Source organism: Exophiala aquamarina (assembly GCF_000709125.1).
Source record: "Exophiala aquamarina CBS 119918 chromosome Unknown aczIA-supercont1.4, whole genome shotgun sequence".
NCBI classification, from domain to species: Eukaryota; Fungi; Ascomycota; class Eurotiomycetes; order Chaetothyriales; family Herpotrichiellaceae; genus Exophiala; species Exophiala aquamarina.
In genome coordinates this window covers 4,354,510-4,382,342 of record NW_013550584.1, presented here as the reverse complement: position 1 = coordinate 4,382,342, position 27,833 = coordinate 4,354,510, and the positions used below count along the sequence as shown (strand labels likewise).

The 27,833-nt window shown below is 50.5% G+C and overlaps 10 protein-coding genes across 10 annotated transcripts; 7 read left to right on the top strand and 3 right to left on the bottom strand.

The window, feature by feature from the left end:
- Positions 1-701: 701 nt before the first annotated feature.
- On the top strand, positions 702-1,859 carry A1O9_06678 (uncharacterized protein; the record flags this gene model as incomplete). The annotated part of the gene is made up of 3 exons (XM_013405888.1): positions 702-926; positions 975-1,066; positions 1,112-1,859. 3 exons carry the CDS (start codon positions 702-704, stop codon positions 1,857-1,859), a joined length of 1,065 nt encoding a protein of 354 aa, XP_013261342.1.
- Positions 1,860-3,882: 2,023 nt separating this feature from the next.
- On the bottom strand, positions 3,883-5,700 carry A1O9_06677 (uncharacterized protein; the record flags this gene model as incomplete). Its single annotated transcript, XM_013405887.1, has 4 exons — positions 3,883-4,833; positions 4,915-5,375; positions 5,429-5,582; positions 5,644-5,700. 4 exons carry the CDS (start codon positions 5,698-5,700, stop codon positions 3,883-3,885), a joined length of 1,623 nt encoding a protein of 540 aa, XP_013261341.1.
- A 3,608-nt stretch (positions 5,701-9,308) lies between these two features.
- A1O9_06676 (uncharacterized protein) lies at positions 9,309-9,921 on the bottom strand (the record flags this gene model as incomplete). The annotated part of the gene is made up of 2 exons (XM_013405886.1): positions 9,309-9,618; positions 9,674-9,921. 2 exons carry the CDS (start codon positions 9,919-9,921, stop codon positions 9,309-9,311), a joined length of 558 nt encoding a protein of 185 aa, XP_013261340.1.
- A 3,117-nt stretch (positions 9,922-13,038) lies between these two features.
- Positions 13,039-13,347, top strand: A1O9_06675 (uncharacterized protein; the record flags this gene model as incomplete). The annotated part of the gene is made up of 1 exon (XM_013405885.1): positions 13,039-13,347. The coding sequence occupies one exon, from the start codon at positions 13,039-13,041 to the stop codon at positions 13,345-13,347; it is 309 nt and encodes a 102-aa protein (XP_013261339.1).
- Positions 13,348-13,500: 153 nt separating this feature from the next.
- A1O9_06674 (uncharacterized protein) lies at positions 13,501-13,875 on the top strand (the record flags this gene model as incomplete). Its single annotated transcript, XM_013405884.1, has 1 exon — positions 13,501-13,875. The coding sequence occupies one exon, from the start codon at positions 13,501-13,503 to the stop codon at positions 13,873-13,875; it is 375 nt and encodes a 124-aa protein (XP_013261338.1).
- A 675-nt stretch (positions 13,876-14,550) lies between these two features.
- A1O9_06673 (uncharacterized protein) lies at positions 14,551-16,352 on the top strand (the record flags this gene model as incomplete). Its single annotated transcript, XM_013405883.1, has 2 exons — positions 14,551-14,607; positions 14,670-16,352. The coding sequence occupies 2 exons, from the start codon at positions 14,551-14,553 to the stop codon at positions 16,350-16,352; spliced, it is 1,740 nt and encodes a 579-aa protein (XP_013261337.1).
- Positions 16,353-17,828: 1,476 nt separating this feature from the next.
- A1O9_06672 (uncharacterized protein) lies at positions 17,829-18,422 on the top strand (the record flags this gene model as incomplete). Its single annotated transcript, XM_013405882.1, has 1 exon — positions 17,829-18,422. One exon carries the CDS (start codon positions 17,829-17,831, stop codon positions 18,420-18,422), a length of 594 nt encoding a protein of 197 aa, XP_013261336.1.
- Positions 18,423-19,524: 1,102 nt separating this feature from the next.
- A1O9_06671 (uncharacterized protein) lies at positions 19,525-19,975 on the top strand (the record flags this gene model as incomplete). The annotated part of the gene is made up of 2 exons (XM_013405881.1): positions 19,525-19,819; positions 19,899-19,975. The coding sequence occupies 2 exons, from the start codon at positions 19,525-19,527 to the stop codon at positions 19,973-19,975; spliced, it is 372 nt and encodes a 123-aa protein (XP_013261335.1).
- Positions 19,976-23,081: 3,106 nt separating this feature from the next.
- On the top strand, positions 23,082-24,742 carry A1O9_06670 (uncharacterized protein; the record flags this gene model as incomplete). The annotated part of the gene is made up of 2 exons (XM_013405880.1): positions 23,082-24,377; positions 24,518-24,742. The coding sequence occupies 2 exons, from the start codon at positions 23,082-23,084 to the stop codon at positions 24,740-24,742; spliced, it is 1,521 nt and encodes a 506-aa protein (XP_013261334.1).
- A 468-nt stretch (positions 24,743-25,210) lies between these two features.
- On the bottom strand, positions 25,211-26,998 carry A1O9_06669 (uncharacterized protein; the record flags this gene model as incomplete). Its single annotated transcript, XM_013405879.1, has 1 exon — positions 25,211-26,998. The coding sequence occupies one exon, from the start codon at positions 26,996-26,998 to the stop codon at positions 25,211-25,213; it is 1,788 nt and encodes a 595-aa protein (XP_013261333.1).
- Between the last annotated feature and the right edge of the window lie 835 nt (positions 26,999-27,833).

The following is a 27,833-nucleotide window of genomic DNA, read 5'->3' as shown; positions in this document are numbered from 1 at the left end:
TCGGCAAATACTAGAGGAAGACTCAGGGACTAGATTTCTGGGTAACGAGGACGGTCTTCTAAGAAGATATATCTTCACAATTCAGCAAAGATCAGAGTTCGGCAGGTCAGTCCACCATAGCACTGAATCGTTCTGGTTCCAGACAGTAAGGATACCCTAGTTTCGCACCAATAAAACAAGTGGTTGCTCGGGCTATCGTACGAGCAGCTCTTTAGCCTTAGCACTAAGTGTCGGCCTACGGGTGGTAGGGCGCCTAATATCTTTCAGCAAATGTTGGGTTATCACCCAATCATGAAACACTAAAAATCGTACGAGAACACTTGATCTGGCCCGGTTATATTTCTATCCCGGGAAGTTCTAGTATAATTATTGTTAATCCTAGCTTTCATATTCTATCGTTGGCTATCATCATACTTCGGACATGTCTTAGCACGCCGACAGCGACTCATTCAGACGCGAGTTACCCGCATTATAGTATTCCAATACTATCAGACTCTGATCTTTCACTAGTTCTTATCATGACAACGGAGCACTCCTATAGGCGTGCGGTAGAAAGCCGGAAGTACTTAGCCAAGTCCTCACTCGATGGTTAAATTTGAAGATGTTAGCCTCTGGAAGGTGGTCGGGAGGTCTTAAAACTTGTCGCCGTTCTCCCTAGCGCTTTGAGGAACTGTAATTATTTACCTGCAAATTTCGCGAAGATGCGAGCCACGGTCACTACTGCACTTTTGCTTTCAAGGACCTTGTTCTTTGTTGCTGAGACACTTGCATATCGTCAGCCGATCATCATTGACACTGATCTGTTTGGTGATGTTGACGACGTTGGAGCCTTAACGGTAGCCAACGTGCTCCAGAACTGCGGCCTGGCAGAACTTAGAGGCGTCATGATCAACACTCCGTCAAAGTATGGTGCACCGGCCGCAAGTGTATGTATGTTTCTTTAGGCTATATGCACAGAAGTTGATGTCTCATAGTCAATCTGTTCATACTTTGGCAACGCAAAGGTTCCTATAGCTGCTCTCCGCCCGTTATCAAACGTGACGTTCTTCGATGACTGGGATTACGTGTAGGTCAGGATCTTGGCTGTGAACCAATCTGACTCATTTGAAAGGAGGGGCGAATATGCCAGCAAGGTTGCCTACAACTGGCCCGGACCTCTTACCAATGCATCCCTAGCTCCAACCCCTGTCGAGCTCTATCGAAATATTCTTGCATCGGCCGACAATAACAGCATGCATATAATCTCGATTGGTTTTCTTACTAATCTTGCGAACCTGCTTCAATCCGAAGGCGACGACATCAGTCCTCTAAGCGGCTCTGAGCTTTTGACAGCCAAAGTGAGTGAAATCATCATCATGGGAGGTCGTTATCCGTCTGGTTGGGAGTACAATTTTGGGGGGAATGACCCCAACAGTACGATCTATGTTATTGAGAATGTGCCCCAGACGATCCCCATCACTTTCTCTGGTGGTGAGCTAGGAAACAACATTTACTCAGGGGACAGGCCTTTGGCTGATGCCCTCACATCCAATGAGTCACCAGTGATTTCTGCTTATCAGTGGTACGTGACTCGAGGGTCCGTCCGTCGTGAGACGTGGGATCCCATTGCAGTACTGTACGGGGTGTTAGGTATCGGCGGATTTGCTAACATCGGTCTGTGGCCGATGTTGTCTTATGCGAATGAGGATGGATACAACTCTATTACTGCAAGCAATGCCTCCAATGCATGGGTCAATGACACCAGTGTAACAAATCAACACTGGCTGAGATTGGCCGACGGAGTTAGCAACACGACCATGGCCTGGGTGATTGACAATTTTCTTGTGCATCCGCCTGACGTGTCGACATGTCTTGCGTGACCGACGCACCCAAGAAAGGAATAATAAACTGAATAATAAACCAGTAAGATAGTCTTGATTGCGTGCAACCTTGCCCAATCGATTGGACTGCCAACATCAATCAACAATATGCAGCGAGCAGCAGGAGCATTCATGTACTAGAGGAATCAAACCGAGGTGAGAGTCCTGCTGTTAAAGAATCTAAGGCAGTTGAATTAGTTATCTTGAAGGACACTGTTCGATAGTCAAATATGGGCAGTAATAAGCGTACCCTACCTCGCGAATAAGTGGCCGGCAGCTCCGTCGGACTAGGAAACACAGCTTGGAGGAGTGTTAGTATTCTTTAAAGAAGTTTCCAAAAGAATTTGGTCGATAGATGTCTTGAAGTTCTCGGTATCAGATCCTTCCGGGTTGTATCAATATACCTAGGATCCAGGCCTGTTTGCAAGAACCTTAGGATTCTCCTTGACCGCATCCCAACCTGTTTGAGCAACGAGATTTTGACTACTGACACTGAGTCTCTGAATACATGCTATACGTTCAAAGCTAACTAAAGTGTTAGTAAGGCTATGAGTAGAGAGCTAGTGGTGGGTACACACTAGACTCTGCGCACCGGCAGTTCTTCGCGCACATAGTATAGCGCTCGAGCGTGTCCACACAGTCGCTAGATTTCTGGCCAAAACCCCGGATTGTGTGGTTCTTGCATATGGTTGAGCCGTCATTGAGGAATGAGATACGTCCGCAGGAGGATTTCCTCTCATTTGTGCCACATTCTTGAAGCATAATGGCATGAGATGGAATATATCTTGACAGGTATACCCACTAAGAATCACAGTGCCTCATTAGTGCTGAGGCGCAACAATGACATTCTCGTGGGCTTTAAACAGAGGCTCTGTGCCGGAGACCCTCTTGCAACTACACTTTACCTACTATGTCTTCGCTAAACTAGGAATGGCTAGGGGAAAGAAGATAGATTACTACTTAAAACGTATATTGTACTCGATCCTCGGTTGAAGCCAAAATTTATGGGGGGTAAAGCGACTCCGTAGTTTAGCCTCGTTCCTTTGCAAGACGTTGAAGCCCTCTTGCATCGTGAGTCACTACGTTGTACTGTCTGTCAATGGGAACTCCACCGCGACTGGCCGTCATTTTCACCTCTCGAAGCCCTAGTCCATCTCTAATTCATCTCTTTGATGATATCCATAATCTCTCGTGAGTTCACAAAGATTCCAAATGAATCTTCCTTCCAGTTGCCCTCGCTCAGGCGAGCGAACCTAAGGTAGGTGGAAGAGTCTACGCCCACTGTCCGGCCGCCGTTCCTCAGGGTGTACCGGCACGAGCCATTGACGACGAATTCACCCTGTGATTTAATTCATCTTCGATTGGATTAACCAAAGCTCAAAGGGCGTGGTCGCTTTTGACAACGGTTCCCATTATCAGGATGAATTCGCCCGCTTCTCACGGAATGGTTGGGTCCATTACCGCTTGAGTTCTTGTTAGCGACAAACGGAAAATCGAGCTTTAGAGGGGAAGAAAGATAAATACTGATCGTTATTTGAAGAAGAGACATCCAAGTCTCGGGAAAGTCTCGAATTATCTCGGTGAAAAGAGATGGTATATGAGAGGCTTTTCGAAGGTATAATTGTCTCTAGTAAGAAGTGACAAGTCATGTATGATAGTCTGGTGAATCGTCGACAATAAGACTGCTGGAGGGCAGAGAGATATTGTACCTAGTAGCGGCCAGGGAGCTTCGCATCTTGAAATAAAAGGAGGTAAAGTCCGTGGGATTTAATGCAGCGCTATTGCACAATGTCAAACTCAGAATCCCAGCTATTCGAGATGCTCGACAGGCTCTAACATCCTATAGTGTCTTGACATGTATAGTTGATTCCTAAACTGCGACAATATGATTCACCTCTAGCTAGCGGCTAGGTATCTCCTCAGCTCTAGCATCACCCACCACGTAGGTTGCTTCTACTATAAATTGCCTTGACCTAATACCTCCAGATTGTGTCCTCTTACTGCAATGAGAGGAGGTTGCTGTTTAGATTGTAGGCCTCTTCCTGAATTCGACAAAGGGGCCTTTTTTAGCCGAAACCAGCCAGTCATGCAACTGAAATTCATTCGTTCGGTCCCTTCCAGCTTCCACCAATTTTGGGTCGCCTCCTCCAGTAACAGCGGTCCTGGAGAAACGAAGATCGAATAGCCATATGAGTCTTGCAATACTAACTAAAAGCTCCATATAGGCCATATTTTTCCCAATACATTGTCTGCTACCAAGACTGAATGGGCAAAAGGCAGATCGTCCCAGGGCAAGGCTTTCGTCGGTAACATCGAAGAGTGGTGTCTTGGAACCTAGAATCCATCGCTCTGGTAAGAAGGAGAATGAATCGGGGAAATATCGTTCTTGATGGTGGATCGCATAGATCGGTACTCCCACTATCGTGCCGGCGTTAAGTTGATGTCCATCAATTACAGCTCCACCAGGAAGGATTTTCCTGGACAGCACTCCGGGAACTGGAGGTGTCATACGCATAGCTTCGTTAACACATGATCGAAGATAAAGCAGTGACGAGAGTTTAGATCCAGAGCGAATTTCCTCGACGTCACAGAAACCTCCTCGAACTTCTTGGCCGAGTTTCTTAAGTGCCTCTGGATTTCGAATAAGGTAGAAGAGACACGAGGCAATCGCCGTGGATGAAGTATCAGACCCAGCGCCAACAAGTAAGACTGCCTCACCCACAAGCTCTGTTGGCTCTATCCGAGCGTCAGTTTCAGGGTCATGCGCGCGAAGTAGATGGTGGAAGAAATCCTTTCGCGTCGTAGTGCCTTCCTTTTCGGTTTGGAGCTCCATCTGGTATCGTTTTTCGATGAGTTCACGCATCTTTAAACGTAGAGCCCACCGACGCTTAGATGTTTCTGCCGAGATGGCGGAAAGAAGCCTCGGACTTCTGAGGATAGGCCAGATCAGCAGTTTGATCGGGAGATATGCGATCTATTTTATCGTTAGCGTCCCAGAGTCCTCCGCCAAAACACTAAAAGTCAGGTTTATGAAAAGGTAAAAGTTGGTACGCACCATCTGGATTAGCCTTGCGCTAAAGATCACCATGTCAAGAACGTTATGGTCGCCAGCTTCCATTCCACCGAAACTCGCGCCGAAGCAGAGCTCTCCAAGAATATCGAGTGTCAGTAAGTTTGACCAGTGGCCCATGTCTTTTGCTTCGCTCCATCCAAGTCGGTCAACTTCGTGATTACCTTCTTGGTCTAGATAGCCGCACCAGGCACGAATCTTCTCCAGCATAAATTCTTCTGCAGTCCGGAGAGCACTCTCGGAAAAGGCGTGTGCAAGCAGCTTCTTCCTCTGCGCATGTTGCTGTTTATCTGAATATGTGTGCAAGTTGGCGGGTTGATTGATGTACTCAGAAGCCGCCGTCCACCCAGATTTAACCAAGTTTGCGTTTCTGTTGCCGTAGATGTCGTTTAATGCCTTGACAGTATTAAAGGACAGACAATTGGGTGCATAACGCACGACATCGCCTAGATGTATACGTTATAAGCATGTACACTGCCGACAAGTTTAGAGGATGCACTACCATATTTACAATGTAGTTGATAGTGGTCAATATGCCTGCGGCCTTTGATGGCTGAAATAGCATCAGGCCACCCTGAAACTCTTGCCAGCAATGGCCCCGGGTACTTAGCCAGAGGATGTAATGTTAAGCGATAGATTGAGACTGCGATACACTATATGGAGGGTGATTAGATCCTAGAGTCCAATTACCTCTTTAGTAAAGCATGGACTCACATATCCGGCGATGATAATCGCAGTAGTTTGGAATATACCGAACGTTTCTAGTAGCATCTTCACGATGCTGAATTTCCTGCACCGGTGGGAAAATATCAAAAGGAAATGTTGGAGATGAATGGTCTAATATACGAGCAAGATTGAAGATTCGCAACAACAAATAGATGTTTCCGCGGATTCATAAGGTTGAAGGGGAGGGGAATATAAAGGGTGAAGAAGTCGGTTTCCCACTTAATATTCAATTCTTTCGAGTTGTAATGGTGACTTCAGCTCCAGCTCTTCGAATACTACCCTGAATTATCCGAGCAAAAATAAAGATTGCTTCGGAGGAGGATACCTAGGAGGAGAATGAACGGCACTAGCCCTACTTGGTAAGCTGGTACTTAGCGATAAGTAGCTCTCAACGTCCTATGCCCTCAAAGTTACCCTTGAAGGTCTTTGAAGCTGGAACAAGCTAGTGAAAGCCTTGGTGCTTCCATCTGAGAAGTTGGACAAGCAAGAGACGAGTTAGTTTCTAAGTTCCCAGTTCCTGGCCCTCTAAAGAGGTGGACGAGATCTTTAGACTATTCTGCTCTCGGTAACCAAGAAAAGGACAATAAATTGATACTACTTTTAGATATTATATTATTGGGAGGTGGCTTGGCTGTTGTTGGGATTCCAAACACCCATGTAGATCGGCAGTTTATGTAACTACGAAGCTGACGGGCACCAGCGGGCATTCTCATATCCAGCCCCAACCCTCTTGGCGGCCCGCATCTGGCGCCGACGGCCAATGCGGAACAGTTCTCCGAGCTTCAGCTGCAGGGGCCGAACGCATCGCCTAGGACGCTCCGAAGCAATAAGTCCTAGCTACTAACGCCCTAGGGGTACACCCAAGATGCCGGGCGAAGCTAAATTGCAAGTCATCTGCCAAGCGGCCAAGTAAGAGCTGAGGCTACCCTTGTCAGTAAGCCTTGGGATGAAGCATCCACGAGCGACTAATAACGTCATCTCAAAAGAATTTAGCTTGGTACAGTTGTTCATCACAGCAACTTGCAAAGACTACATACCCTACCATCGAGTGTGCGCGCGGTAATAAGGTGTTGGGAAAAGAGAAAGACTAGAGTTATTAGAACGCCATAAGTGTTTGCTTTCATTGTGGCGACTTCGAAGAAGCGACCAAGAATCCGTTGCTTCCACCCCCCTAACAATCACAACACTACACCTCACGTCAAGCGCCGCTGTTTCAAGCTAAAGGGCATCTCGTCCAACACCCTGATAGGAAGTCACCTAGCCTGTTCGCTCGATCCACAGCAGAAAGAGGGTCATGCCTGAATGAGCACTATCCAACACCGTCCGAGCAAGAGTGAGATGAACCCTTAGGAGCCGCCCACGATTCACTTCGTAGACGTTGATAAACATGCCACCAATCGGTAGGTTAGGACAAAGCGAGGGTGTCAAGGTCCCTAGTCGAATTTTTTTGTACCGAGATAGATTGTCTAGCCTGCGACCAGATTATTGGAATGAGAGGTACTGATGACTCTAGAGCCCACGGCAATCCGCCACTGCCCCGGTAAGTGTCTTCTTTTCGCGCGGCCTTGCAGCACAACCAACTGACAAGCTGGTTGTTGCAAAGTTTTGCTGTGTTGAGGGGTCGGAGTTTGTAAATGCGAGTCAGGTCGCCATTCTACAAGGCTTGGTGGTGGAGGAGATGGTACACGTAGTTCCCCCATTTCCTACTCGGGGTGAAATCTGGACCTATTTGCTGAACGCTGCAGGGTTCTAGTAAGATGAGCAATCAAGATCCTCAAAAGGTTACGGTTATTAGGTATCCTTAATTTTCCGAGGTTTTTTGGTAGTATATTCTCTACATAAACCTCACCCAAGTAAGACGTGCATGAAAAGGACACAACACGAAGTTCTAGTATACTAGAATAATAATTATAAATTAATAATAAGAATAATAAACTAGTATTTATTAAAAGATTAAAGTAGCAACCTACTTTTTCCAATTGAAACGAAAATGTATAATCTATTATTAGTAGTTATTACCTATACTTCTTTAAATTTACAATACTAAATAGGAGGTGCCGAAAACGAGAGTAATAATACCCAAGTTTGAAAGTCCCCTTACTATCTAGAGACACTCACCCTCTTCTATTTCCAGGGACTCCATGGCTACGGCACGCGCCTTGTAGTGAATGTCCCTGTTTCCGGATACGATGGAGCCGGTATATTAACTTCTGGTCAGTTATGGCTGGCCCGAGGAAGTGGCTAAACGGGAAAGAACGAGGTACCGACTTGTAGGCCGTATGGATAGCGACGCCGAGTCAGCAGCTGCCGTACGTCATATTTGATGAAATACCCATCCCCACAGGAAGAAATTTGAATATTAATGCATCTTAACTTAGCTCTTCGATGGTAATTTGCTAAGAGAGCTAAGTCACTCGCCTCGACATTGTGATGCTCCTAGAACCTTGCTAATAGCAATCTTACTCGCTGTATCTCAGTAGACAGTCACACATATACGGGCCTTTAGCTGAGAACACCAACATTGCAAGATATTATACCTAGGCCGACAGAGCCAGGAAAAGGGGATGGTGTGAATATATGTAAGGGGGTTGGTTTAAGGAAAAAGCCAGAAGGCTAAGGTTTTATTATAAGAGTCAACCTAACAGAGGTGCGTAGCATGCCAAGTAAACTTCACTCCTAGAGAGCAAAAATGCGATGATGTATCGGAGGAGGAAGGTACGGAGGATGGGAAGACTGAAAGCAAGGCAACGGAACGATAGGTAAGAAGATGCCCCAAGGCTCAGTAAAAGAAACCCACACGGAGTATAGTACGTATATATAGATAGTCCTAATAGCTCCGCTGACTCTACTAGCCTCAACTAGTCTCAACTAGAACCTTTTCTAAAGCTACTAAATTCGAAAGAACGGAATAGAGCGATAGAAAACTACGCAGTAGAGTCTTGGACTAGGTAACCTCCTCTGTGTTGCCACCCTGGGATCACGTCTCCTACCTGCTTAATCTTTCACATTCCCAGATCTTGCTGATGATTCAGCAGACCCAGTGCCCTCTTTCCCTTCCGCGCACGCATTCTTTAGCCCGTCTCCCTTACCGCCCTCCAAGGATTCACCATTCGTTACAGTGTATCCCAAATTTAGGCCCTCTGCGTTGCTGATCGGGGGGCCTTTAAAATGCATTCTTGCATACAAAATGTACCAGACGACACTGATGAGCGCGAAAAAGGTAAACACAACACTTGCATAATTCATACTTGACGATGACACTGGCAGGGTTGTCGGCATGCAGAATAGCACTGTAGCCAGAACGATCTAGACCACAGCGACAATGTTGATCGCGTATCCGAACCTCCCCAGTGAGGAGGTCGCATTCCTCACCATATTCCGATCACGTATGACAGACACCAATATTGGGAGCCCGTAGGATGCAGACAGGCATATTGTCGCCACTCGGGAGAAGGAATTGAAAGCAGCCGAAGAGCCTAACTATATGAGCGCCAGCAAACAGTTGATGAGAGTCGAGAGGAGAACTGCATCACTGGTACGCCAAGGCCCTTGCGCACTTGCCGCCACAGACGATGACCTGGAATGGCTCCATCCCTAGTAAAGGCATGAGTGCATCGACTTGATGCTGTCAAAGCACCTATCCCAGCGAACATTCAAACACCCAGAAGAAGTAAAAGGAGCCCGAAGCCTCCTCCAGCTGATCCAGTGACTATCTTGAAGAGAAACCCGATAGGTTGGCCGTTCTTCACAGCAAGAAGGATCTCCACCGGAGGGAGCACGAAGAGGACGGGCAGAAGATAAATTATTCCAGTAATACCTGGCCCAACAACCGATAAGACCATCGCTCTTGGAATTTCGAGATGTGGATTTTGAACTTCCTCGCACATCGCGGCCACCATTCCATAGCCAGTCAGAGTATAAGCTGCCTGAAGGAGTCCAACGAAGAAAGCCCAGCCTGATGGCCTTCAGAATTGTCAGCAACAGTCAAATTTCGTTCAAAAAGGTAATTTTAACCTACCAGCCGCTTACCAAAGCGTCATAATGGCCGAACACAAATGAAGCCTCATTCTTAAGATCAACTATTGCCGAGGTCACAATCAAAATGACGAGTACTGCCGTGGCGATCCAATACATTGCCAAGTTGTTGATAAAGTCGAGGTATTTCGAACCAGATATATTCACAAGCGCATGAAGCAGCATTACGGCCCAAAACATAAGAATGGCTTGCCATGCGGTAGGCACATAACCCTCGTCCCAAAGAGTCATTGCGCTCAGTATCATTTGTGCCCCGGAAAAGTTGATGCTCAGGATGACTGTCCAATTACCGACCAGCGTGAGCCATCTATCGACGAAAGAAACGATGGGCGCCCACTCCTTGGTGGATATGACAGCGGACCAGTAATAAACCCGGCGGCGGTTGGAAAGACAGAGCATCCTTCAGCCAAGGACGCCGCAATGGCAATTGATATCAGCGTGACAAGCAGCCAGCCCTGAGAGAGCGTTTCACTCAATCCGAAGGGTGTCGCGATGATGGCCATGGAGCTGCGACACTGTTAGCTTAACTCACCGAAGACGTACTTTACATAATCACATACAGCCCCATTACACCAAGCATGCTTAAGTTCCTCGGAAGCTCTGCTTGGTACCCAAGCCTTGCCAGTGCTGCATCTGCATTGCTTTGGCTCTTTGGTTGGACCATACTTATTGAGTCTCTTCAAAATAGGGGTGATATTGTGTGAAGTTGATGATGATTTGGCCATATCGGGGTTATTCTGGTACCCTGAGTATCGCTAATATACCCGAAAGGGGACAAACTCGCTCATTGTTGAAGGAGGCTTCACAGTCGATGGCATTGGCCAAGCTTCGGCCTGCCGTTCACAGTCCTTGCGTCGCCTTATCTGTAAAAGCCTGAGTAATCGCCGACCATTGTTGTGACTATTATTACTGAGCTTGGACTAGCCCGCGCTCCAGGGTCCCTTCAAGCGCCACAAATTACCCTTTCTGAGCCCAACATTGTCCACGGTGATATGTGGACATTTCTGGCCATGCCCGAGGAAGCATGCAGTCTTACTACAAAGCCTGTTGCACTTAGTAGCCAAATGCATACGCTGATACCACAGGTATCATGCTGGACCTGCAAGAGTAAGGTCGATGGCTGCTTCTGAGCTTCTGCTAATGAAAACAAAATAGGGAGGAAGATTGGATGCGACAAAACCTTTCCTGCTTGCAACAATTGTAGTCGTGCTCGCAGAACATGTGAAGGCTATGGAATGAAACACAGTTGGCCGGACAAGGAAGATGGTCGCCGCAAGCCTTTCAAACCAGCAAACATCGAAAATCAATTCGACACAGTGCCCAGAAGCACTGTGCGAGCTGACCTCTCCCCTGTGTACTTGATCAACACAAACATCGACGATATTCAACAATGTGGCTGCTATCTGTCGGCGCCGCATGTTCCGCAAAGCTTCCAATTTGCTCCCGTTGTTCTTATGGTTGACCGGGGCTTACCAAAGTTAAGGTTGAATGGTGGAGAAGAGAAGCTTCTCTCTTACTGTGAGTGGGCGGGCATTCGATCATTTCCGAAGAATATTGAGTCTGAAACGCTACATCAGATGAAACCAAGTTGGCACATTTTATCACCACTCTGGACGATGCAGAAAATGGCTTCCGTCACGAGCTGATCCCAATAGCACTATCACACCACTCCCCTGCATCCCAAAGCCTGAGGTCAGCCATCCTCGCACTTTGCTCTTTTCATCTTGGATATCAAAACGATGCACTGCGACATAAGACTCGGGCGCTACGGTCTCTAGAATGATCTTTGCGTATAGGTAAGTCTGATTTGACGAGCCCCCAGGTAGCCGCTTGTATGATGCTTTGTGTGTACGGAGTCTTCGACACGAGCGATGGAAACTGGGTTGTGCACCTTCGTGGAGCTGGAACCATTGTCAAACAATGCCCACAAAATGTGTTACTGTCGCCTTTTCTCCGAAGCTGGCTGCTTTACCACGACGTTATGTCGCAGTTCTCGTTCAGATCTTCAGACCAGATTGAGGTTCTCCCAATCCCTGCCTCAAGCAAGGATAAATCAATCGTGAGCATACGTCTGAGGAAGACTAGGAAATATTTGCTGATATAGCTTAACAGATCATCGGTTCTCTTGGTTGCTCAAAAAAGCTCATTAGTCTGGTTGCTTGTATCAATAGCATGGCAAGCGCTGGTGCTCGTGCTAGTGAAAACCAGATCAATCTTGTCAGGCTACGTCTGGAAAATCTTTCTTAGACCATTGTGATCAGAGAAGAAGACCATTCATTCCCCAGCACACCAAGCCGACATTAACGAACCACGCATTCGAATCACTGCTGGCTTCTACCATGTGGCAGCTTTGATTTATTTTCACCATCGTGTGCAGTGCCTAGCGCCCAAGCACCCTTCAATGAATGCCTTAGTCAGATCGGCGCTAGATTTGATAGCCCAGATGGAAGTATGCACTAGTCCATGGCCACTGTTCGTCGTGGCATGTGAAATGACAGATGACTCTGGGCGACTGCAAATATTACAAACTTTTGCGAGGATGGAACAGCGTAGAAAGATTGGTAACATCGCGGTGACGAGAATGATCGTGGAGACGGTTTGGAAGCATCATGACCCGGCGAATGACGATTTAACTAGGGCAAGTACTGACTGGAGGTCGATTATAGACCAGAAGATCCTGAGTCCCTCAATCATCTGAGGGTCTAGTGCCTAGGTCTGACGACCTTGTGCTCTGTCGAGGATAAAAAGGCTTGCGGTTGGTGACGCGAGAAGATTTTCAAAACTTAAACTACGACAGGAAGCCACCCTGAAAAGTCTTATTGATGCCGCATCGGTTGTACCCGCTAACAACCCAAGCATCACCAGTGGCCATGTTGGCAAGGTGCGGCCGGTTTTAAGAAGACCAAGTCGAACAGTCGATGCTGCTGCAATGATTTTCAAAGGCTTTGAGAGTCGAGAGGATGGGAAAGAGAAGACATTCCTATTGCACCGCCACTCACCAGGGATTGTGATATCCATTGACAGAATCCGGAAAGACTTGAAAGAACCAATGAAAACACACTTATCAGAAAGCGCTCAGCCTTGGACCACATACACCTCCGTCCGAAGCCGTGGTATCTCGGAGGGGTTGGAATCTGCCTCAAAGGGCACAAGATACTTATCTTTGTCATCGACACGCGCACGCCTACATCCACTGACGTACCACGCCCTAGATCCAGAAACAGATCCATTCCACTGTGATGCCCATTATTAGTCAAACGAAATGTTCGAATATACTCCCAGTACAATAACATTGAAATTGTCACAGGACCCCAAAACATGATTCTTTCAATCCTTTACAGGAGCACCATGACGTTCAAACCGACCGTCCTGATTACAGGCACCAAAGCAGGGATTGGAAAAGGTCTGCTTAAGGCCTACGCAGCTCGTCCGGGCACCTTGGTCGTTGCTGCCATCCGAGACGGGCCCGATTCGCCGATTGCAGCCGAACTCACCTCGATACCCACGGCAAAGGACAGTAAGATAATTGTGGTTCAATATGACGCGGGGTCGAAATCAGCTGCTGTCGATCTTGTGGCATATCTTGCTGCCACCTGGTCGCCAATGCAGGAATCCTCAAGCAGGATGGTCCAGCAAAAGAAGTCTCACCCGAGTTGATCGAGGAACATTTCCACATCAACTCTCTGGCTGCGATCACTCTGTATCAAGCAACTCGATCCCTCTTGCTTGCTTCGAGTCAAACGCCAAAATTCTTCATCATCTCATCCAGCATCGGCAGCAACGGGCTGCAGGACCATTACCCGATGGAAAATGACCGCATACGGCATGTCGAAGGCTGCCGTTAGTTGGGCTGCCAGCCGGATCCGTCGTGAGGAAGATCGGCTGGTTGTGATCGCGATGCAGCCAGGCTGGGTTGGGACTGCCATGGGGAACAAAGCCGCTGCATTTGCGGGATTGTCACCCAGTGATGTTCCCGTGAGTATTCAAGACAGTGTAAGCGGGTTGATGAGGTTCTTCGACATGGCGGACAAGGAAACACATAGTGGGAAGTTCTGGGACCAAGGGGGGCAAGCAGGTGCCGTGGTAGAGAGGTACTCCCGGGATGGCTATTCTCAATGGGGAGTCACCGAGGGAGCACGAAATGGGCGGCTGCAGGAAGTGCAACATCGAAATGAAACGACTTAAACACCACCATGGAGGTGATTGGACGCTTGTGAGGCGTTGAACGGAAGCGTGAGGTGACCGGCAACTTGGGTGATATTGCACGATGCCTTTCGGACATCGAGCTAAGTGTGTCGTCAGTCAGACTTTCGTTGCAGCCGTTGTTCCAGGTTGCACGTTGAACGATCAATAACTCTTGCTGCCTCGGGCTCAGAGTCTTCTCATTTAGAATGCAACAAGGCCTTCCATAGATCTGGTGACAAGCAAGAGTACGGATGGCCAGGGAGGAGGACGTAGTGTGATGAAGCAAAGGAGCGGTGGGCTTCATTATCTCCATGTCCTCACTCGGAGACTCGCGGCCAAATCAACAGGTACAATTTGCATAGCCACCGCCTAAGCCAGAATGAGAACAAGAGCAGGTTTGATTAATTAATTACCATCTTCTCCACCACAAACCCATCATCACTTTAGGCAGACACAATAATCCCTTGACGCCCTTCCTACCATTCCCTGCCTTCATATGTGTCACAGACTATTAGCCAACGAACTAGTGGTAACGTTTAAGGAATTCCGCAGCAATCATTAGGTGGAAAGGATCAAGGACCAACTACTAGCGTCAGATATTCCCAGGAGGCACATATGCTGTGTGGTCCTTCGGCGCAAATACAACTTCTATGAGATATCCCTGGATGGGCCGAGATGGTGTATAAGGGCCCAAGCAAAGGCTGTGAGGCTTGCCGCCATCGACGTGTTAAGGTCGGTAACGAGGGCCACTCTGCCGGTCTACCTGGGTGGTATTCGACTGACATGTTAGACAGTGCGATGAAACACGGCCCCAATGCGGGAACTGCACCAAGAGGAACCGCGATTGCCCAGGCTATCGGAACCTGTTTGATGCTGTACACAAGCACGACAATCCTGTGTCTGTCAAACGGAATCTCGATCTCTGCGGATCTTCATCGGAGAGCGAATCTCCTTCCTCAAAATACATCAATGATCTCTATCCAAGGCTGCTAACTCGTTCGTCGTCGTCCGATGAATCACCAGAACCGGATGTCGAACTTCTGAAAGAAGCAGATCTCACCCTGGTGATCCCGCCTTCACGCAACACGGAAGTCGAGTCGATATACTGGTTCTTCCAGAATTACGTCACTGTCCCTCGGGATCCAAGCACCAATATCTTCATTGAGCACATTCTACCACTGTATGTCAAGGCGCCAGTTGAATCGCCGCTTTCTCTTGCAATCAACGCCGTAGCACTGGAAATCATGCAGATGTGGTTCTTACGGACGACCGGATCGCACCAGGCACGCGCCTACTATGGGAAAGCTATGACCCAGCTCACCGCAGCGTTACAGGACAGTGTGGAGAGCAAAAGTGACCAAACACTGGCCACAGTCTTCATGTTTGACTTTTACGAGTCCCTCCGGAAACGATTTGCGGGCTTCGTCGACAGTGGCGCGCACCAGCAAGGAGCAATTGCGCTTGTGCGGCACAGAGGCAAGAAAAATTTCGAGAGTGCGACGTCCCGGCGATTATTCCAGGCGGCGAGAAGTCGACACATCAGCTACTCTTTGCAACACTGCCGCAAGATAATGCTGGACCCTGCCATGCGAGACGAGGAAACGGAGTCCCAGCCTTCTGCACAGTTGGACCTCCTGAATGCAGAGCTCGCCGGAATATATGTACTTGCGGAAGCAGGACCGAAAGCTGGGATGGATGCAACAGAGTTCTATCAAGTCGTAGTAGCAAAGGCACTCCTCCTGGACAAGCACCTGCAAGCCTGGCGGGAATCACTCCCGCCGTCGTGGCAGCCTGCCGTAGTTGCGCCGTCGAAGATCCATCCATCAATAAAGGCTGCCGGCTTGTATGAGGGCATGTGTGAGGTGTATTCGTCGCTGGAGGTCTCTCATATCCACAATGCAGCACGCAGTTCGCATTTCGGTGTCCTCCGCTTGATCTCGTTGTGCCAACGACAACTCGAGGCTCAGGGACATGCTGTTTTAGATGCGACCCTGCAATCCTACCTAGATCGACAGATACAGACCATCATCGATGGTTTCTGTGCCTCGATTCCATATCATCTGGGGAACCGCACTACAGTCTCCCTGCCCCACGAACACAGCGAGTACCCTCCAGTACCAGACGAACTGCGCCGACTTACCAATTATGTAGATGCCATGGGCAATCCCGCTGAGATGACGATGAATGACCACTCGCGCGCGGCAGCAGCAATTGGCGGTTGGTTTCTCATGACTCCACTACTAGGATTTCTGCGCATGCAGATGCTGGATACTCAAAGGCCACGCCCGGGGCCGTTCATGTCGAAGTTGCGACCGGGTCAGCTCCCGTGGATTCAACAGCAGTTGCGGCGTATTCAGCGGATATATCTGCTCCCGTATGAATCCAGCGAGCCCCACAGTGATCAAGGCTATTCAATCCCTCCTCTGCAGGGTTCGGAAACGGGAATGGCATGGCATAAGCTGCTGTGGTCACTTTAGAACGGTGTCCTTGTCAAGGTGGGGTAATTGCTACCGAAACGCGTTTCAGCAGACACATCAAGGGCGTTAGGAATGGTACAGTCGAGATGGGCAGTTCGAGTGACTGGCTCCAAGAAGTGAAACTCTGCGAGCAGTGGCCTAGTCATTTGTCGAGGAGGGGTGGTTGGCTCATTTTAGATGCATAGATTCACGATGGCCGATGGGAGCCAATGTGAGACAAGTCCAACCAAGGGCCCCCATGAGGATTGTTTATGGCTTGAGACTATGGAGCAGAGAGTCGTGCTTCTCGATCGGTGGGCACGTTGAAAGAGCACATCTCAACCAGGGAACATGTATCGATGCCAGTCTAGTTGATTACGGAGTGCCTAGCCGACCCGACTCTCGGATCCTGTAGATTGCCGATTTCTAGCAATCTACGGAGTACTGTGGGCGAAGAAGAGGAGGACTAACTAGGTAGTGGACAGCGATTCGGCGTGTCCGCACTCAGGTCCGTGGACCGGGAAGACATGTGCAGGTGATGACGAGCACATTTCAGCTGCACCCACCAAGCTGTCAGTCTGAGCTGCTGAGCGCATCAGATGTCAAATGCCTCCAAGCAGGGATGCTGTTCATTAGCCACGAAAGCTGGTAGAGCAAATAAAGTTCGATTAGTGCAACGGCCGACAGGGGCGTCGACAGGGCCGAGAAGTTCGGTACCAAAGTTGCACCGGCGACCCACATTGTTACAGGCGCGTCTGGCTGCCTGCAGGTGGCATGGAAATGTGGTTCAAGCAATGATGTGGCCGCTGACAATGTGGTCAAGCTTCGATTCGTAACCGATGCTGGATCATCAAAGTGCCCATATCTTTCCACTTTGAGGAGGGTAGGAGACCAGGAGGGGAAAACTTGGCACGTTGGCAGCCACGTTTTTCGGAAGCATGGGGTGATGCTTTCAGAAACATGGCGTCCTCGCCAATAGAGACTGGATCCCAAAGCATCCGATGTGTAAGTGTTGTGTGTTGTTCTGAGGAGTTGGCCGCGGAGGCGAGACGGAGGAGAGTCTCGGACAACGCAGACCGTGGTTCTTGGGTGAGACGGTGCTGGGACCCGCCACTTTTCTCTCCTGCAATTGCCAATTTGGGACACTGATGCTCAAGCGAGAATAAAATCAACATGGATCTACTTGTGGTTTCATCAGCGATCGGGAGAATGAGCAAAACAACAACTGAGGCTCAACAGCCAGGCATCTATTGTTGGCGATGTCACCCGTCGGCTGTGAGTTCGTGCCTTATGTAAGCATTCTAGGGCGGGCCGGGAGGCTCCCCTCGGAGCTGCTGTGCCTGTGCTCCGCCGTAGTTCCTGTTCTGCGCTGCACTTTTTCCCCATCTCCTCCTCTGCTGTGCTGGGCTTGTCCGTGAAGTGTGAACTTGCAGTCATACCCAGTCGTCACATTGCAACAGTTGTGGATCTTGTATCAGCATATTCAGCGGTCTCATCATGTCGTGGCTGACCAACTGGTTCGCTACTTCGAAAATCACTTCTCTCCCACCACAGCCAGCAACAGACAAGCCACGTCTACTGGAAGAACCAGCGCCGAAACCAGAACTCCCCTCTTCCCAAACAGCGTTGACAGAGCCGCAATCGACTCCTCAACAGGCTCCTCGGGCTGAAAGACCCCATCGCAGCAAGGTGATCCTGGGCGCAGGCATTGCATTCTTCGGACTGTCGCTTCTGATCACACGAAGGGCGTTCGCCCGGAAAAGGTTTACAAATCCTGGGTTCTACGCCTCGAGTCCGGAAGCTCAAGCCGAACAAGCAAAGAAAATCAATGGGGCCGTAGAAGCACTGGAAGCATTGAACATTGCCACGATCAACGTCGCCAGCGTCGCTATGATTGGAACCGGCAGCGCGATGTGGTATTTGGACATCAACAGTATGGAAGATGTTCGGCGCCTGGTGAGAGGCGGAGCAGGAGTGGACGGGACAGGGCGGACCGAAAAAGAAGCAGAAGAAGAGTTTGAAGAGTGGATGGCAACTACTCTGGCGAGAAAAGAGAAGAAAGAATCTGGAGCTGGCGAAAGGAAACAGTGAGGTGGAAGCTTCCCCGGTTGCCGCCGTCTGGAACCCGACTTCCATCGTGGTCAGAGGCAATGGTCGGGCCACTACAAGGCAGGATATCAGGCAGGGTGTGCACTGTGCAGAGCACTATACTCGACCATGGACTCACGTCACCTGCAGCATATCACCCACCGGCCGCCAATTTCATTGCCTCTTTGCATCGACCTAGAATGCCGTCTCTACTCGCTTGGCCGCCCTTAAGAAGCGCTGCGCCTCCAGACTGATGCAGATATCATCAACTTTGAGCCGGACCGGCGACGGCACTTCCTGGGGATGCTGCACAAAAGTCGATCGCTCAAAGTTCAAGCCGGTGTGGAAGTTGCATGATCACACTCGACGAAGACCACAAGGAATGAATCCGGCAGAGACCGAGGCATTGTTTTCGATGGGGTTGCCTGCAAAGGTCAGTTTCCCTGCGATTGGGCCACATAGGTTTGAGATCACCGTCCTTGGTTGAATAGGGATAAGTTGGGAAAACAGGATCACTCTGAAGTTGTACAAAAGTAAAATAAGTAATACCCGACCAAAGTACCGTATGTACAGCACCGAATATGCACCAGCCAGTGCTGCACAAGCATAGTGTGTGCGGTGGTGGTTTATGACCACTTCGATAATTGGAATACTTGAATCATTCCTGGGCAGCAAGTTTGATCGGGCACGAGACTCGAGAGTTTCGAATGGGAAAGGCAGACGCATCCGTTGACGCCATCTGCAACCTGTGTATCTGTCTGGCTCCCCATCTGCAGTCCAAGTCTGCTCGTCATACACTCATTTGCCTTCACGCCCCTTGCAGACGCCTAAAAGGCACCGCGCGGGACGTGATAGTTTGTCAACCTTTTGTGAGTCCGTGCGACTGCGAATGCTGCATTTCTCGTCAACCTGGCATTGTACTGCTCATCAACAGCAACCTTGATGGCCCGCGATGCCTCCGCTGAATACTACCGACGAGGAAACGCCTCTCATGCGTCCACATGGAGATGAAGACTCAAGTACCCGCGAAAATTGGGTTAGCCATTACATCGAGTTCCCTGAAGGCGCCGATGGCCACCCTCGAGGGTAGAATAAAAGGAGGAAAATGACGAACGTGGCCATCCTCAGTCCGCTGGGGAGCTCGATGTTCACTCCAGGCATCTCACAGATCGCCGAGGATCTGGACACCAGTGAAAAGTCGGTAATCGCCACTACGACGGGGTTTGTGATCTGCCTTGGAATTGGACCGTTGATTCTGGCATCTTTGAGCGAGACATTTGGACGGCGGAAGCTGTACACCGCCTGTTTCGCGATCTTCTCCGTGCTACAGGCCGCGTTGGCGTTAAGTCCTAATATTGCTGCCTTGATCACCGTACGGACGACTGCCGGGTTCTTTGGTAGTAAATGCGGGTGACGCGGAGCACCTCCCTTGCACCAAGACACCCTTTTTGCTGGGTTGACGCTCATTATACATTCTAGGTGTTGGGATCGCCAATGGAGGTGGTACCATCAATGACGTGTACCATCCGTCGCAGCGAGCCGGGATTTACGGGTGATACCTACTGGGCCCTTTGCTCGATAATTGAACATTCGGCTCACCCGTGGGTATGGAAATGTAGTGGTTGACAAGCGTAGGTCCTACTCTAGGTCCTCTTTTTGGTGGTATAATCGTGTCTCGACTGAATTGGCGATGGATCTACTGGGTGAGTTGGAGAGAAGTTCACGGAAGAGGACTCGAGCTAATATGTTATGCTGATGGCGCAGATTTTGACCATCGTTTGCGCATCGAACACCGCCGTAGGGTTTTTCTTCTTGCAATAGACGTACGTGCCAGTCCTCCTGGCGCAACGCAAAAGGCAGCTCGAGGAAGAATCAGAGGCGGGAACCAAGTATTACTACGAGGGCGAAGACTCTCGTCCGTTGTCGGCGAGACTTGGACAGAGCATCAGGAGACCCTTTATGATTTTCGCACAGCCGATCAGTGTGATTATGAGTCTTATCAAGCATTGCTATTCGCGACGACTTACAGCATCTACACCAGTATGCAGAACATCTTCTCGGCTGCGCCATACCATTTCAGGTCGGAGCAGGTGGGATTATTGTATCTGGGCCCTGGCTTGGGGTTCTTGATTGCGGTCCGGGTTTTGGTGCCTCGGATTGACACGGTGTTCAACCAGTTGACGGAGAGAAACGACGGGGTCCCCAAGCCGGAGTTTCGGTTGCCGCTTGCTATCTTCCCTGGATGTGTGTTGATCCCAGCAGGACTGATCTCTTTTGCATGGCTGGCCGAGTGCCGGGTGCACTGGGCGGCGTGCATCACGGCGACGTTCTTCTACGGGATTGGACAAAGTGGTGATTCTCAACACGGTGCAGAACTACTATATCGACTCTTTCTCACAATATGCGGCGTCAGCAACTGTAGGAGGCTCGGTGCTTAGGAGCGTGATCGGGGGAATCGTGCCCTTATTTGACACGCTGGGCTATGGATGGGAGATCAGCTGCTTTGGATTTCTGGGGTTGTTGATTGCTTCCAGTCCATTGTTGTTCTATTATGATGGGGAGGGCATTCGGAAACGGTTTCGACTGAATTTCTAGCGGCGTCTAGGGCGCTCGGGGTGGGATGAACCGCGGAAGGAATTTGTGATGTGGCAAGGATACGCTAGGATGTCGCATGGTTCATTGTTGTTGACCTGGTGTACGGGTCCGCTGGGTAGGGATAGACACGAGCAAGGATAGTCATCACAAGCTGGGATACAGAACAGATGGCAAATTGGCGAGGTTTCTCTGCGACGAATGAATGAGGAAGACATTTCAGAGTTGCGTCTGTTGATAGAAGGGATCGAACAGAATTAGCACTTGTGCATGAGGTCATTGTGCATCGGCACGGGCCTCGAGATGCTTCTTCAAATAAGACTCAGGGTCTACGAAGCCCGTGTCGGCAGCAGTCGGGCGGTTTGCTGGGGCTGGTGCCTGCACGGGCGCCCGGGAGGTCGATGCAGGTGCCTCGTGGGTGTGCGTAGTGTGTAGGAGGGAGTCTCCGGCAAAGGGGGCACTGACCTCTTTTCCTGGAGATCGGGCCACCTCGTCCTCTGGTCCCTCTCGGTGTCTCTTACTTCCTCGTATGTACTAGTAACTACTCGTACGAATATACTCCGTACAGTACGGAGTACAGGCTGGCCCATATTGTGTGGAACCAGCCGCCCAGCCAGCCGCCCAACCATTCAAGATCCAGGTGGGTGCCAGGCCAGGGGTTGCCCCCAAGCCCCCATCAGCCCACCCGTAGATCCATCCCTGTCAGCCTCCCGAGCCCCCGGCTCTTAGTGTCCATGTTTCCCAAGCAACCCTCTTCCCTTAGACACCGTGTTGTTTATTGCGCGCCCCCTTGTCCACACGCCTGTTAGCCCAAGTCACATCATGATCACCATTCATCACGCAGCTTCGCGCCCCGGCCAACGCCCTCGAAGGATCTCAAGAGTGTGCAGACCCATCAGCCCTCCTCGAGCCTCACCGCCTGCAGCATCCGCCGACGTGGCCGATTCTAATGCGTGACAATCCGGAATCCAAGAAGTCGCCTCTTCTTCAAGCGCGTTGATATTGCAACGGCTTCCTCCTATCAGCGACGCGAGACCTTCACCTGCCGCTGCCATTTGCCAGCGTAGAAATTCCTGCATGAGCCCACCAGACCCGGTGTGCCTGTTGTTGTGCAGCCGACTTCTTCGGCGGATGTATTTATTCTTTATCAACACCCACCAGCTTGCCTCGTGCTCGTAGAATACTCGTGGGGTGTTGTTCGTACTACATCACCTCCCGACCCGTAGATCCGTAGCCAGGCACAGGCAGGCCCAGGCAGCTCCCCCCGGCCCTCCCCTCCACTCCCTCAACTTCGAGTGCCAGGTCCCTGGAACCTTGTTCTTCTCCCCAGTCACCGATTCTTAGATTGCCTCGCAGGCGGTCTCCAGCAACGCCGGCTCAACCGCCATGCTGGCCAACCCACTTGTCACTGTTGCCAGTGCTTGACGGAACCAGGGCCACGAGTCCGTGGCCTCACACCAGCAGCAGATAACGCCCAACTACGAAACTACGAGGACGAGGGGACTACGGACGGCTCGTACTCTCGACGGTTGATGAGCCCGAGCTCATTCGGTCTGCTTCCAGATAGAGCCCTGGTGATCTCTGTTCTCGCCTCTAGCTAGCGCCCCGGCCAAACAACGCCCTGGCCTCGTCACAATCTTCAATCTTGATTCACCAATCCTCGGGCCTTCCTTTTTTTTTTTAAACCGTCGTCCGCCGTCATCAACATCAGCCTCCTCTTTTGCAAGCCGCAGTCCAACCTTCCACTACCAACTACCCAGGCACACAGCTACTAATCTCAGTCACTCCCGAGTCCTCACACAACCGATCACTCCCATTAAGAGTCTCATTTCTTCTACGACAGCATCCACCTCCATACCCTGACACCCATCAGTCTTCCCACCCGTCACACAACACGTTGGCGCTACGAGTTCCACACCAGAGCTCAGACTCCCTCCACGGCCCAGCAACTGCTCTGAGCGCAGTCATTCCCCGAACTCGAACATGAAAAAGAAGGCTCCTACACCCTCGATAGTACATTGTTTGGAGACATAAGCCTGCCACCCTCAGGCTCCCGAGGGCACTGCTCTCATGGAGCCGCCACCTCCGCCGCCGCCCCCCCATGGCTCAAACCAACACGGCGGCCGCTCAGGCGGGCTCCCAGATGGCAAATATGACATTTTTGTCATTCCTCCCCACTCCTCCGGCTCTGGTTTCCTCTACTTGCCCTCCTTACAGACTCAGCGCAACAGCTTCCTGGCTGGCTGCTTCTGCACCGCCGCATCCTTCTTTATCTACACCACCGCCGTCCCCGTCATCAAAGACTGGCTGCTCACCACCATCAATGGAGGAGGCGGAGGCGTCCTCATGCTCATCTGTGGCATCGCCGTAGTCGCTTGGGCTTTTGGCAAAACACAGGGCGAATGGGCACACTCGTCCACCGGCGAGAGCTCGCGGGCCAACACGGGCTCAGGCGATCGTAAGGGACCTAATTCATCGCACTACGCCACTGGCGCACCACCGCCCCAGACACACACTCCTCCACCTCAGTCTCCCCCTCCGCCGCCACCCAATCCCAATCCTGGCCCCAGTAACCCTCCACCCCAATCTTCATGGCAAAGGGCACCCCCGCAAGCCAATACCAAGGCAAACACCACAGGCACCAAGTCCAGCTGGGAGAAGGCTCGAGAGGAAACGAGAAAGAGAGAAGAAGAACGCAAGAGAGCGGAAGAGCTCAAGAGACGGAGGGAAGAACTCGAAAAGGAACGACAGAAACAGAGAGAAAAGGACGCCTCGGAGCGACTTGAACGTGAACGGAAGGAGAAGAAGGAGAGGGAGGAAAAGGCCGCTGCCATTGCTGCCGCCGCCATCAAAGCCGAAATGGAGAAGGAGAAGGAGAAGACCAGAGCGGAGGCTCAAGCCCTCGCTGATGCAGCAGCCAAGGCTCGAGCAGAAGCCCAGGCTCACGCCCCAGCCTCACCAAAACGGCCCCCCATGCCATCTGCCAGGACCGAGCGAGAGGACGATGCCTACTCCTTCCGACCGTACGACCGGCCGAAACAGACCCACAAAGCAAACTCTGCCGCCTCGATGTATTCCGAGTCCTCATACGCGCCCTCACAGAGCACGGCCAGGACCACCCCTCCTCCTTCGGCGCGAGGACCCTACTCCACCAAAGACCCCGACAAGATAATCTTGAAAGGCGTCTTCGCTTTCAACAATGCTTTCATGCGTACGCCCGTCTCCCAATTGATATCAGGTCAAGGTAATGTGACCGATGGCCTGATCCTTCGCATCACGACCGAGGGATTCTTCATAGATGATGATGTTCGAGGAGTCGCCCAACGCGAGTGGGATGTCAAGGCATGGACGATGAAGCTCGCAGAGGTATGGTATTCCCGTTTTCTTCTCAAAGGCCAGATCTCGAGTCATCGCGGCACACCCGCCCTTTTCCCAGCCCTACCACATTGACTGGGACCCCTTCTCGACCTCAACAAACTGCCTTCATAAGTGACCATGCTAACCAGATTGTTTCACAGAGCTGCGAAATCAACGGAATGCATGTGCTTCGGGCAACCATCAGAGAGCAAGAAGGTCGAAAGTATGTCTTTATCCTTTCTCAGAGCGAGGGATGGAAGGTAGCCGTTGGCCTTCAGCGACTACGACGAGGCAACATAGTCCAAGCGATGGGCGTTGCCGGCCTTCCGCAAAATGAAGCCAAAGCAATCCTCCAAAATCTCGGCTTTGCATAACTGAGACATGGGAAGGGAACATTTGCTATCTGCGAGCGACAGTGAACAAAAGTCTTTGGACAATGTTTGAGTCAGATCATTAGTTTTCTAGCAATCTACAGCCGAGCGCCAGTCCGTTAGCGAAGCATCAGCGTGGGAGTTGTGTACATTCTTTTATGATAGTGTTGATGAAATTGTGTCGTCGGGTTACTGCTGATCCATGCCACACAAATTCACTTGAGCAGCCCGGGATGTACGTGGGTTCTGGATTGGATTTCCAGAGCATCCTCAGGCCGGCGGACAATCAAGTAATTACTACACCCAAGTGGCACCATGGCTCACGCCCAGAGGTAGACAATGTCACATATTGAGAGATGGCCACAGCACGTGGATATATCCATTGCTAGGTCCGGCTCGATTCGGGGATCATTTCTATGCCTCTCATGAGGTCATTTTATACGCTTCACTAACATCTCACTGGTTCCATCATCAGGCCGAGTCCTCTTCAATCAAACTGTAGTAGCCACTTCTCTCCAAAATCCCCTGAAATGTTGCAAATTTCCGCGCATCGGCTCCTTTCTCGAACAGAATATCAAGTTCGTGAAAGTTGAAACCTCGAGTCTCGGGTAACCTGAAAAAGCAGTACACAAAACATAGGCAATTGAGAAGAGCACAGAAAAAGCAGGCCTTGCCCCTCCAATTCCATGCTGACGGGTTCAGCATCCGTTGAATAAGAACATTGGTAACTATGGAATTGATGTTGTATGCAACACGAGCCAGAACGACAGTCTTGACTCGAAGACGGTTAGATGGGAGCTCTGCAACAAGGCAATACGTGACCGGGCCAACTGTGGAGTCGAAGATGAAAATGACCAGCAGCATCAAGGCAGCTGTTACCCATAGAGTTGTTCGACTCTCACGAAGACAGCTTACTACCCCTGCTGCGATCAACGTCACAAAAAGCAGTCCGAGCCCAGTGAGATAGAGTGTGCGGCGACGTCCGACATATTTGAGCAAGGCCAAGGACACAAACGCGCCGAGAATCCCGAGACCCTGCATACCAAGAGTAATATCAAAACTGCGGCGCTCGTCAAAGCCCATCTGTTTGTACAGGTATGCGGCGTAGCCGATGATAGGCAGCCCACACATATTCTGTGTCATGAATATCATACAGGCTATCTCTGTTCGCCTCAGGTTGGACCCCCGGAAACAGGCAGCGTACGAGGTATCGCTGAACCGGCTGGGCTTTGACCTCTCAATCTTTGCACTTGAATATTTCTCCACTCGGTCAGTGTGTTCCATCATGGCGATGGTGTTGTCTAGCTCCCGGTCTGAAGTAGCACGCCTCAATCGCATCAACACCTTCTTCGCCTGCTCCTTTCTACCATGCCGCACCAGCCACCAAGGCGATTCTGGTGCGAAGCAGGTTGGCACGATGATGATCAAGATCCACGCCCATTGAAGCCCAAAGGGTATCCGGAAAGACCAGGTCGACCGCACTCCGGCTAATCCACGGAGAATTCCAAGCGCGGCGAACTGCCCCAGCAACCAACAGAGATTGATGTTGCTGGTCAAGTATCCTCGGAGACTGAGTGGCATGACTTCTGCTGCATAGGTTGTCGACAAGGTAGAGAACACACCCCATGGAAGGCCGCAGAGAAACTGCCCTGCCAACAGAGTCTGTATATTGAAAGCAAAAAATGGAAGAAAGACGAATATCCCGAGAAGGATGAGGGCGCCCAGCATGGTTCGACGGTATCCAATGACTTCCGTCACTATCCCATTCGCAAAGAGGCCAATGATCGATCCCACTGTGGATCCATTGCTTAGAGAAGCTTGCCATTTCGTCGTGATTTGAGATTGGCCGTTCTGGTCCGGAATTCCATACTGTTGTTGGAACTCGTTGAAAGCATAGAGAGATGTGACGAGGGCAGTGTCATAACCTTCCATAATTATGGCAAGAGATATCATACCCGCCCAGGCGATGGCTTTCGGGTAGATTCTCAGCGCGGCTCGAAACTTCATCCTGTGCTCGGCCTGGTTCGCTGTAAGAGCGGCGGTACTGATCGTTGGAAAGCCTGAAAGCCATGATTCCAGCCGTTGAAGTCCTCGACTTGGATAGTCATTTTCAGTGATGATGGACTCCCCTCGCACAGAGTGGGTGGAAGTGCCCGCGGTGTCATTGAATTTCAATGTTCTTTCATAATCATGTCGAGCGCTTGCTGGCAAGATCGCAAATTCTAGTAGCTCTGACGGATGGACAACCTTGTCTTCCATCGCAGATATCGCATTCTGTCTCTGTACCAGATAGAGAGAGTGCAAACTTGCGACTGCTCAACATCCCATGCCACGTTCAGCTTGAACTTCTGTGGATTTCGACGTCCATTCAACGGACTTGCCAGGAGGTGCTTTTGCAAGGCTCGATTGAGGCAGGACAGGCAGCGAGGTCCCATCCCCATGCTGATGGGAATAATAGAGAGAAACCTGGACCTTGGTGTTCACAAGCTCTTCAGATCAATCAAAAGCAAGAAGCAACAACTCCGAGCCATTCGTTCCTCATTGGTGTAGCCCTTGATCACATTTGGCCGAAACTTTCTGCGAGGCGAACCCCGCAGATCCAGCCAATTTTCCAGCTACAGGGACTGAGGGATGAAGACATGGACGTGGAAATGGCATGAATACTGACCGCCAATGGACAGCCACCCGTATGAACTAGTCGCCACAGACTGGAAAGGAGTCTCTGCCATGCAAGTAGTGACGTCTCAAGGCGTAGAACTTACCTCTCAAGCCCCATAGAGTCGCTTGTCAGCCGCCTCGGCCGATTACCCCAGTCTCGTTAAAAGGTTTCTCGCAGGTGGAGCATGATGTGAGCAGGGTTCTCCGCAAGCTACTCGTAAGCCGTTGCTCTGGGTAGTGGGTTGTCGGGGATCGCGAGAAACTGTCACCTGTATACCGCCCACACGCGGAAAACTTAAACTGCTGAGACGAATGTCGCACTCTAGCAGGCCATATCGTTCCCCGTGAAGAGCCAGAGCAACCATGCCTTTAATTCAAGGCACTCAAAGAGATTTCATGCTGACCAGACACGAATTCCCGAGAACAAGGCCCGAAT